General features: G+C 36.3%; 1 protein-coding gene across 3 annotated transcripts; it reads left to right on the forward strand.

The window, feature by feature from the left end:
* Nucleotides 1-11,400, forward strand: LOC149497667 (uncharacterized). Of its 3 annotated transcripts, XR_016320103.1 has the most exons (5): nucleotides 1-347; nucleotides 796-1,830; nucleotides 5,403-5,477; nucleotides 9,679-10,663; nucleotides 11,092-11,400. XR_016320103.1 is itself a non-coding variant. In XM_089719340.1 (4 exons), the coding sequence occupies exons 2-4, from the start codon at nucleotides 931-933 to the stop codon at nucleotides 11,206-11,208; spliced, it is 1,092 nt and encodes a 363-aa protein (XP_089575466.1). In that variant the 5' UTR covers nucleotides 4-347; nucleotides 841-930; the 3' UTR covers nucleotides 11,209-11,400. The 3 variants fall into 3 exon arrangements, 2 of the variants coding, with proteins under 2 accessions (XP_089575466.1, XP_089575465.1); XM_089719340.1 differs by lacking the exon at nucleotides 9,679-10,663 and having other exon boundaries at nucleotides 4-347; nucleotides 841-1,830; XM_089719339.1 differs by lacking the exon at nucleotides 9,679-10,663 and having other exon boundaries at nucleotides 5-347.
* Nucleotides 11,401-11,762: the final 362 nt, after the last annotated feature.

Raw genomic sequence — 11,762 nt, forward strand, 5'->3', positions numbered from 1 at the left:
TTAACCCAAACAATGAAAAGAAAAAGAAATTAGCCTATGACATTCACTTGTATCAAAACAAGCCAACAAACCCAGAAAAAGGAATTGCAAATTAGTTAACTTTACTAATATTGTCGTTAGGTAACGAATTGGATAAATAGGGGCCAGATTACAAGTGAAATAGACAGACAGACGTTTGAACTTTGATGATCCAGCTTCAGCTTCAGCTTCTGCTTCACAGACAACAAACAGTCTTGCTGAGCTGCTTGAGCATAAAGTAAAAGTTGCATTAGTTTGTCAAACCTGTTTCCTCAGTTTTCTATAGCTCGCAAATTGATGATCCATCTCCTGCTCTGTGACGGAGAGAGGTTAGTTTTTCTTTTCGTAATTACTGCTTAAACGGCCTTGTCTCATCTTTTTCTTTGTTTTATTTCAATTTTCTTTTGTGAATCGGGTAGGATGGCATGGGCTGTATTTTTATACCCAGATTCGGCTTCTGTTATTTGATATTGCGAATTTTTCGAGATATTTACTTTTGAATTCTTGAGTTCCATATTTGGTCTATCTTAACTTTTGGGGTGTTCTCTTGTGTATACTATCTGCACAATAACGTTTTGTGCCTTTTTTGTTTGTAATTATATATGTATATAAACATTTTAATTATAAATGCATTATTGTGTTGTTTCTTCCCAACATTAATGCATAATTGCAGCTTTTCTTGGTTTTCTGACTTTGGAAAAGATAAGCATTATGTCAATTTTTTTGCACTTTTCGTGTCTATGTGTAACTTGATTGTAATGAGAAACTATCCTGCAGTTTTCAATGGTATGATACTGTTGAAATGGGGACCTATTGGAATAGGTAAAGAATTTTTTCACTTGGAAGGAGTTGCATCATTCCGTTGCTGGATTTTGAAGTGATTATTTAAACATATAGCGTCAACATGCTGTGATGGGTAAGGAAAATCTATCACAATCTCTCAATACTGGAGTTGCTGATGTGAATTGCTCCCCTACTACGAGTGAAGATTCTAGAGATTACTCATGTTGCAGTTTAGACAAAGAGGCAGGTATGGCAACTTGTCGTGTGTGCCACTCTGTTGAATCTGACAAAAGGGGAGATGCCGTGTTGGGATTTTTGGGCATTGTTACTCCTTTGCAAGAGTTATGTAAAAATGGTAGAGCAATAAAGCTTGAAAGTGAAGAAGCATCAATACATTCTGAAATCAATGATTTTCACAGCAAAAATGCTGGAAAGAAATCTGGGTTGGTTGAGTTTGTTAGCCCTGAAGGTGAGGTTTTCATTTGTAGTACAGATTTGGAAACGGGTTCGTGTCATCAGCAGGACTCGTTAATTGAACTTGGTTGCTCTTGCAAAAATGATCTTGCTCTGGTTCACTATGCTTGTGCACTTAAATGGTTTGTCAATCATGGGTCCACAGTTTGTGAGATCTGTGGATGTATTGCAAAAAATATCAGTGTGATGGACTTCAAAAAGGTTTTAGTTTCGTTGAAGGATTATGAAGCATTAAGGGAAAGGACTGCCACTGGGGATCCGAATCCTGTCCAAGTGCATAGGAATTTAGGTGTAGATCCTGATGCTGTAGCTGCTATTCAAAGGCAACGGCTAAGTGAGATTTCAATGTGGTTTAGTCCACGCAATAATAATGATTATAATTCTAATGTAGTTTCACAAGTTGTTTCTGAACAGCCTCTGAATACTGTCTCTGAAAATGTTGTTCCTCCTGAAAATCCTGCAACAAAATGGGCTGTAGAAGGTACAGGGATTTTGCTTGCTACTGGATTACTTACTGTTACTTTGGCATGGCTCATTGCTCCCCGTGTTGGAAAGGTATGTTGGTTGTGGCATTATTGTTTTCAGTAACGACATACATGCTAAAATTGTTTATAACTATTTCCCGAGTTGCATTCTGAGTTGAATTTATGTTTAGTCTATTCAATAAAATTACATAATGTTCTAGTGCCAATTTTCTATCAACATGGCAAGTCATAGGATTTGCATCACAAGACCTTTGAAGCAACAATTTTATTCTAATTAACAATTATGTATGTTTGCATTCTATTTATATAATTGGTCTACCTAATCAAATTAGGGTTATTATATTAGCAACTAAAACTCTAATTTAATCTTTTAAAGAACAACCATATTCAAAATTTTTTTCAAGAAAATCACAGTAAGATTTAAAAATTACTTTCTTTTCCAACTAATCCAGAAAATATGTTATTAAGGTTTGATGTAATATTTAGAGATAGCAAATATATACATATAATCAAAACTAAATTTAGCTGCATGATAGAATCATAACCATTTATTTTCTCATCCGAGTAACTTAAAAACAAATCTAATCTTGAACTAGAAATAGCTAAATTATAAGAAAGAACACATTATTGGACTGTTGTTTGATTTATATAATATTGTGTAGTAGGATACTAAAATTATATTATTGATTTTATTTTTTCTCACATATTTCACTTTGTTCTCATGTATAAAAGGGGATTTGTTAATTTTTTAATTTTATCCTTGAATTTTTCAAATAAAATAACAGTAAGGGGCCAAATGGTACTTAGTTTGGGGTCAAATTGAATTTCTCAAAATTATAGTAGTGGTGTTTCTGTAATTTAGCCAAAACTAAAGGGGGGAGGATTTCCCTTTTCTATAGTATAGCTTTGTCCCTGTACCTAATGGATGTGATGTGAAATTCTTTTTATCTCCTTTTCACATTTCAGATTATACATGGATTGGATGACAAGTTCATTTGATGCACTTTATATGAGTTAAATGTAAAGTGCATTATGTGTTTAGGAGAATCCCATAGTTGGTCTTTCATCAAAACGTAGGACAATCCCTTGGTGTCTTTGTCCTTTGTGGCATAACGGTCATAGTTGTTAGCAAGGATTGATTTTCTGGCATTTGTAATTATTTAATAGACAACTCTGTCTCTAGTGGAGGACAACAACATGATCTGCACGTGGAAGTTAAAATACTTAGAAAATTTATGAATCAATAAATGTGGAAATTTCAATGAGAAGTAACAGAAATGACAGTAAGAAGTGATGCTTTTGTGGAGGTGAATGTTAATTGATAGACCATGCAAAGAAGTGAGACCTACTTAATGCTCAGGCGTGGCCTTCAGGATTTCAAAGACTGCTATTTCAAGACATTTCAGCCATGTCACAAAAGAAATTTAGCCCACTGTTATGTTATTCTCCATTTCTATAAAGATGATTTTCCAATTGCTTAGAAATGATAGAGAAAGCATGAGAAATAACCATGTCTCATGTTTTGTTCAATTATTAATTAAAAATCTTGCATGTTTTATTAAATTATTATTATTGTTTTTTTTTTTTTTTACAACAAAAAGGACATATCATATTAAATTCTTGCTTATGTTAATTTGAGTGATTCTGTGAATGGCTTTAAAAATTCACGGCAGCAGTGGCCAATATGGAACAAGTCACTCCAATTCAGACTGATTCCACGATATTGTTTTAATTTCTGGTATTGTTTATGATTCTGTTAAAACTTTGGTGGCCTTCCACCTAAACCTCCTTCTCAATGTAGAAATAAATGCTTACGTCTTATTAGGTGACACAAACAAAACAGGTTAAATGTGTGAGGTTGACTTTGATGCGATGTTTAGATCTTCACACATAAACACATATGCTATTGGTTTGAGAGTCCAACAACCTGTTAAAAGGCTTTCTTTTGGGGGCTTTACAAACCTAGGAACTACTAGGTGGAAGAGTTCTTTTAGCTCAATCCCATTATGGGGTGCTTGTTGTGTTGCAAGTAGAACCTTGGTCCTTGGTTCTTTGGCTGTTACACAATTTCATTTAAAAATAACGAAGAATAACTTATAATATAGAGTCAAGCACATTCATTTATTTTTTCCTCCAAAAACATTGTGCATGTGTGCACACATTCGTTTTCATAGGTGTATATTTTATATATCATTGAAGTTCATCGCACCATTACTTGGTTTGACTGTTGATTCCTTTTCAAAATTACTAATAGACAATTTTAGAGTTGTTTCTCTAGGTCTCTATCTAACCATATTCTCTACTCTTTTGGAGTCTAATAAGGTGAATGGAGCACTTGTTCGTTTTTTTATTTGTGATGCATGGCTTTCTCAAAATTCTCTTTGTGAACTTGTTGCTGAATCTTTGAGGGGATTGTAATGTGGATGATTGCTAAATCTTTGTGAACAAGTGAAAATATTATGAATTTTTTGAAGAGGAATGTGGGTCTTTACTGAAAACGAAAAGGCAATTATTGCGAAATCAAAAGCTCAGTTAAATTGGAGAAGGATGATGGTCTTCCTAGGAACAAGACTAGTGGTATCTCTTCATAATCCTTCTTTTGAAGGCTTGGATTCTAGATCTATGTTGGTTTGGATTGGAGTCTATCTTGGAGAACCCTGGATAGTTAGACAGGCATCTTGAGTTGGAAGAGATGTCAAAGCACTTTACTTTTTGGAGTGGATAAGGATAAGTCACCCGAGTCTGATGATATCCCAATGGCTTCCCTTCTTAGGGATGTTGTGGCATTATTGACAAGGATGATCTGCTTAAAATTTTCCTTAAACTATCCTTGTTCCTGAAAAAGATAAGCCTAGGATTTTCAACCTGTTAGCTATTTGAGAAGTGTTTATCATAAGATATTCATCAAGATCCCTGGCAATAAATTAGTGCTGTTTCCTGGTACACTATTTATAACTGCTGATCGATTCTTGAAGGGATACAAATTCTAGATGATACTCTTGTGGCTGCAATTATTTGCTTTTCAGTAACTTTAGGCCTTCACGACATATTTATTAGCTCTTGTGGCTGTTTCATAATGTATTGCCGGTTCTGTAATGGAATTTCAGCCCATTGATATATTATATTCATTTTTCCTCAGACGATTCACCAATAACTGACATACCATAGACAGAACATGAATGACTGTTTAGTTTGTAAAATGTTCCTTCTGATTATTATTCACTTAATATCTTCTATATTTTGTTAAATTATTTTTTGAACTTACATTTTATTAGATTTTTTATAGTTGGTTTGAGTATTTTGCTAATACCCTTAAAAAAAAATCATGACAATGGTGGCCAGTTTGAAAAGCAATACAAATAAAACCACCAGTAATGGTGTCAATGCTTCAGCCACTAAATTTGCCATAGAAAATCTTCTTTAGGAACTTATATTGTTAATTTCCCATTTTGTAATGGCTTGGTGTCTGTCTGTGGGTGGGTTTTAGTTAGTTGCTGGTTAGAGACAAGGAACAATTGATGTTCCCTTTCTTCTAGTTCTCTTGTTTCCATACGTGTATGGATGTTATTGTTTACAGCCTGCTAATTACTCGACTTGCATTTGTTGCGTGTTTTTTTTGACTGTTTCTGGTTTTGTATGCAGAAAACTGCAAGAAGTGGACTTCATATTCTCCTTGGAGGCATCTGTGCTTTGACGGTTGTGGTCTTTTTTCGCTTTGTAAGTTGCTGTGTTTCTTTGTGCGATGTGTTTCCTCCCATAATTTCATTGGTGTGTTCAGATTACATTTAGATGCTTAGTTCTGTTGTGTTAAAACAAGGTACCCTAGGACAGAAGGAAGGTAGAATCTTTAATACTCTTCAAAACCAGTGAGCAGTGTCTCAAAAATTGATGCTATAGAATAGAATGTGATGTGGCTGACACAATGTGCTAAAAGGGACCAGAAAGTTGATAAATTAACATCAAAATTGTGAGACTCTGCCCGAGCACCAGGTCCAACTTGCTGAAGGGAGGATTTGGCACCCATGAAAAAGTGCACTGCCTTGAAACTGAGAAGGATTTGGGACTAGGTTTTTGGTTAAGTAATATGATTTTGACCATTTTAATTAAAACATAACTTAATGAAAATGATTTTCATGACAAGATATAATCATGAGTGAACATTTTATAATTAATGAGCATTCAACATAAAGAATAAGTAAAATATACAGCATAAAAGTAAATAAAGCATTAAATTAAATTTAATTACATTTTACAGCCCATACATAGGGGTGCCAACTCTGGCCCTTATGGGTTTTCGGATGGCCATATATCTCCAGAGGAAGCATGCTTAAAAGGACTATTAAGGAAAATCAATATAGTACACGTATTCTTAATTAGTTCCTAAGTATATTCTTAATTAGTTTATGATTTGTATTCCTAAATAGCTAGGTAGCATATGAATTCCTTATATATAGACCTATGTAATCGATTGATGAGATACAAGAAAAACAATTACAATATATTCTCTCAACATGGTATCAGAGCCTTCCATTCAAAAAAAAAAAAAAAAAAAAAAAAGAAATTTCCCGAAACTTCCCTTGCGAGAAGCCATTGCCACCCTAGGAAGCCTTTCTAGGGTTAGTATTTTGTCTCACCACCGACCTCAGGATATTCTCCGGCCGTTGATCAGCGCCTCCCTAGAATCCGGTTGCCGGATTCCAAGTGAATGGCCCCCATGCGTCACCTCTTTCTTCCTGCTCTGGTTCATGCGCTGGCGGATGTTCAGTGGTCTTTCTCACTCCGGTTCTTGTCTCCGGCGTTGACTTGAAAAGAGACGTGCAACCCAGTGAGTTGCATCGTTATTCTTGGGCTTATTCAATAGGTTTGTTTGCTGCGATTTTGTTGCAGCTATGTCGGGCAGTCTTCTGCTACTGTTGTTGCTTTAATTTGCTGAGGAAATCTATTTTTTCCCTTGTTGTGACAATTGTTTTAGGTAATTTTCAGTGATTTTCTAGTGATTCCTTATTGCATTAGGGTTTGGTATTGCACCTTTGCTGCAGTTATGGGTATTCTGCTTTTGAACTGTTGAGAGAATTTATTGTAATTGTATGTCTTGTATCTCATCAATCGATTATATAGGTCTATATATAAGGAATTCCTATGCTACCTAGCTATTTAGGAATACAAATCATAAACTAATTAGGAATCTAACTCCTAATAGAACTCTATTTACAACTAATTCTTAACACTCCCCTCAAGTTGGAGCATAGATGATAATCATGCTCAACTTGTTACAAACTACTTCTTTCAGCAAAGCACAATACCATACTCAGCAACTGTACCCACTTCATTATAGCAATGTAGAATCCCAAACCAAATAGTAGCAGCAGAATTAAGACAACACACATAGGTTGTCCAAACAAATCTCACTGAACCAGAAAACAACTCACAGGGCTGTTTCAAGCTTCCATAATCAAGGCCTCAAAGAGGAAGCCCACTAGCGCAGATATTCAGAAACGCAGCAAAGGAAACTCTGCCAAACGGAGCGCACCACTGAAGGCCAAGAACACAATGCGACTCACTGGGGTTGCACTGCTCTCGACAAAGGAGAAGGTTCAAAAGTAGAATACCCATAACTGCAGCAAAGGTGCAGTACCAAACCCTAATGCAATAAGGAATCACTAGAAAATCACCGAAAATTACCTAAAACAATTGTCACAACAAAGGAAAAAATAGATTTCCTTAGCAAATTAAAGCAACAACAGTTGCAGAAGACTGCCCAACACAGTTGCAACAGAATTGCAACAAACAAACATATTGAATAAGCCCAAGAATGACGATGCAACTCACTGGGTTGCACGTCTCTCTTCAAGTCAACGCCGGAGAGAGGAACCGGAGTGAAAAAGACCACTGGACATGCGCTAGCACATGAACCAGACAGGAAGAAAGAGATACCCAAAATCAAATAGCCTTTCAACGCAAACAGGAGCACAAAGTAACCTGAAACGCCAAATTGACAAAACTGAGAACGCCCCTACCAAAACTTCGCCGGATCGGAAACGAAACCAGAGGACTTATTTCCAATCCAATCACCGGAAACAGCTGGACGCGCTGCCACGCGCCGACGCGTGGTACTGTAGCAGAAAACAGAATCGGCGCGTGAGGCTCACACGCAGGAAATCCGGTGACTGGATTTGGAGGGAACGCCGGTCGGCAGCTGGATGAGGTCGGTGGTGAGACAAAATACTAACCCTAGAAAAGCTTCCTAGGGTGGCAATGGCTTCTCGCAAGGGAAGTTTCGGGAAATCTCTCTCTTTTTTTTTTTTTTTTTGAATGGAAGTCTCTGATACCATGTTGAGAGAATGTATTGTAATTGTATGTCTTGTATCTCATCAATCGATTATATAGGTCTATATATAAGGAATTCCTATGCTACCTAGCTATTTAGGAATACAAATCATAAACTAATTAGGAATCTAACTCCTAATAGAACTCTATTTACAACTAATCCTTAACATGAACCTTCTCCTTTGTCTAGAGCAGTGCAACCCCAGTGAGTTGCATTGTGTTCTTGGCCTTCAGTGTTGCGCTCCGTTTGCCAGAGTTTCCTTTGCCGCATTCTGAATATCTGTGCTATTGGGCTTCCTCTTTGAGGCATTGATCATGGAAGCTTGAAACAGCCCTATGAGTTGTTTTCTGGTTCAGTAAGATTTATTTCGACAACCTAAGTGTGTTGTCTTGATTCTGTTACTACTATTTGGTTTGGGATTCTTTATTGCTATAGTGAAGTGGGTACAGTTGCTGAGTATGGTATTGTGTTTTGCTGAAAGTAGTAGTTTGTAACAAGTTGAGCATGATTAACATCCATGCTCCAACTTGAGGGGGAGTATTAAGGAAAATCAATATAGTACACGTATTCCTAATTAGTTCCTAAGTATATTCTTAATTAGTTTATGATTTGTATTCCTAAATAGCTAGGTAGCATAGGAATTCCTTATATATAGACCTATGTAATCGATTGATGAGATACAAGAAAAACAATTACAATATATTCTCTCAACAAGGACAAGTATGAATAAATAAACAACTAAAAAGAAAAAAAAGGACAAAAAGAAGGGGTAGTTGATTTGTCGCTACTCGAATCAAGTATCCCTTCATATCGCTTCGAATGGGAATCAGGACCATATAGTTCTCTCCATTGTGAAATGGAGGGTTGATTTTTGGTTTGACGTTATCATGTTTTGATTTGAGTTTACCCAGAATTTGAGTAGAAAAGAGGAAGGTTAAGCTGTTTCTTACCTTAGTTTTTCTTGATCAAGGAGGGGGTTGTGCTTGCAAGGTTTTGCCTGATTGCAACTCCACTTTGTTTGGAGGCTGGACCGAATGGGCCGAGTCAAACCAGTTTGAAAAAGAATGGTGCAAAAAGGCTCCAAAATAGGTCTATGTAGAGAGAGCGATAACTTTCTCGAACATGATTACATGGTCAAAAATTGATTTACCTAACACAATAATTTAGCTAGACAATGAAATCAGGAACTCACAACTTTATAACTACTCTACCTGCTAAATCTAAATTATCTGGTATGAAATCTGCTTACAAAATATCCATCTTAACCTAGAGTTTTCCAGAAAATTTCTTATTTTAATGCTCATCCGTGAGACTTTTCTTGTATGCTCCAAGCATGTCCGTTTAGAAGTTCAAACTTATCTTTAGGAAGAGCTTTAGTCACTGTATATGTAATCTGAACTTCTGGGCTCCATTGTATCAGTTTCACCTCTTTAATTTTCTCTGCCTCCCTAATAGCATGAAAATTCTCATATATAGTGTTTTTTGACTGTAGCTATGACTGATTTATTGTCAACCATAATCATAGTACTTCATTCTGTTGTTCCACTGTATTGAACTGGGTTTTCCTAAGCCATATTGCTTGACTTGCAGCAGCAGCAGCTGCCGCTGAGATATTCTCAGCTTCAGCTGAGGATTGAGCCACCACTTCCTGCTTTTGCAATTCCAAGAGAATGCACCACTACCATGTGAAAGAAAATACATAACCTGATGTACTCTTTGAGACATCAACAATCCATGCCCAGTCATTATTAGAGAATCACAAGCCACCAGTTCCAGTTTTAAAATACCAAGCCATAACTGCTGCTTCCGTCAGATGCTTCAAAACCTTTTTGCATCATCAAGATGATTTTGGCTTGGAGAATTCACGAACCTTGATAAAAGGCTAGCTGGAAAGATTATATTGGGCGGGGAAGCAGTTAAGTACAACGGGCTGCCTACCAGGCTCCTGTAGTTAGGAACATCCAGTTCACTTTCAATATCCATCTTTAGATACCTTCTCCGTTCTGAATTTCTTAAGAGCATACATGGAATACTTCTTTTGAAAGAAATATTGCGGCACTCCATTGATGAAGCTCCAATTCTGGAAAATACTGCCCTGACCTGTAAATGGACCTTTATGAGCCTTCATTTCCACCAAAACTTTCATTTCAAATTCTTCCATTATTTTTCACTTGAAGGATTTCAAATTCTCCTTTGGAAGTAAGTAACCTGACTGATTTACTCTCATGCCCTGTGACTCCTCCCTTAACTTATCCTGGGCTTCTTTATCATGTCTCATTTGAGCCTTGGTTGCATTGGCTCTCAATGGTAGTGGATCATTGCTTGTTGCAACTTCTCTTAGATGATGAGTGCTAAAAAATTCTGTCATCTTGTTGACAACCTGAAGTTCCATCATTTTCTCCTGTGACAATAGGAGCAGTAAAAGTATTACTTATGGGTTTTTAACGGAAAGGTCAATATGGACTTATATTGCTGGCTGAAGTGCAATCACAATGGATAAACATTTAAAGATTACAGCCTATTTTTCTTTTGAATGTTGACTCCCCTCTTGGGAGTTATTCCTTCTATTTTCCAGGTTGAGTAACTACCTAGCAGTTACTTTCACTTTTTCTTTATGTTTTATTATTGTCATTATCATTATTAAATAAATCTTAGCAGACCGGGCCAACCCACCCATTATGAGCAAACCTGGATACAAATAATACAACTTTTCCCCTGGAAATCAGAGTAGTCGTCAAAATGCTGTCCTCCTTCTCCATAACACTTAATTATTGATTTAGAATGTGGTCAGGTAGGATTAATAAAATGGTGTTGATATATAGAATTAAGGTTGGCATGCGTTCATTTTTCCCATTTTCCTACATAATTTTTGTCTTTTGAGCTTCTGCTTGCTGTTTATGTGGTGGTGGTCTTCTGAGTGAGCAAATGGGTGTATGTTTAATCTCATTTAGCTTGAAAAAATTAGATGATTTTTGCTAATATTGATGGTTTTGAACGTTGCAGATTGTGCTTACTAGAATCAAATATGGACCTGCTCGCTACTGGGCTATCTTATTCGTCTTCTGGTTTCTTGTATTTGGTATATGGGCTTCACGAACCCACGGTGCACATACTACATGATTATTATTGCATCTTATTACATCAATATCATTGTTTCGTGTAAATTTATTGTCTTTTCTTTTAGCCAAACGGTAGTAAATCAAGGTATTGGCTTTTGTATAACTTGAGCACGACATTGATGATGCGTACCTTTTGATCATTTAGTTATGTTTCATAATTTGATTCACGACTTAAAATTAAAAGTTATTAACACTTTAATGTCTATAAGTCGGATTTAGGTGGAGGTGGGTAACGGAAATACCCACTTCAAACTTGAGCAGTATACATATATTAAACGGGTATTACTTGCCCTTCTTATGGACCCTTGTCATTACCGTATGAATTGAAGAGATTTAGGATGTTTCTTTCTTGAAGACATCACATGGGTTGTCTTTTATCTCCTTTTAAATACCTTCTTTTTATCTCCGTTATTACTGATTGAAGGTGCAGAGAAACAAACGAGTCACTGATAGAGAATATTATGTGTCGCAATAGCTGTAAATACCTCTTTTTTGGTACCGGAATATTTGGCATGCAGAGAAATCATGTGGTGCACCTCACCAAGTTATTATGAT

The sequence above is a fragment of the Jatropha curcas genome, chromosome 3 (genome assembly GCF_041381405.1).
Source record: "Jatropha curcas cultivar XTBG-Jc1 chromosome 3, XTBG_Jcur_1.0, whole genome shotgun sequence".
Classification (NCBI taxonomy): domain Eukaryota; kingdom Viridiplantae; phylum Streptophyta; class Magnoliopsida; order Malpighiales; family Euphorbiaceae; genus Jatropha; species Jatropha curcas.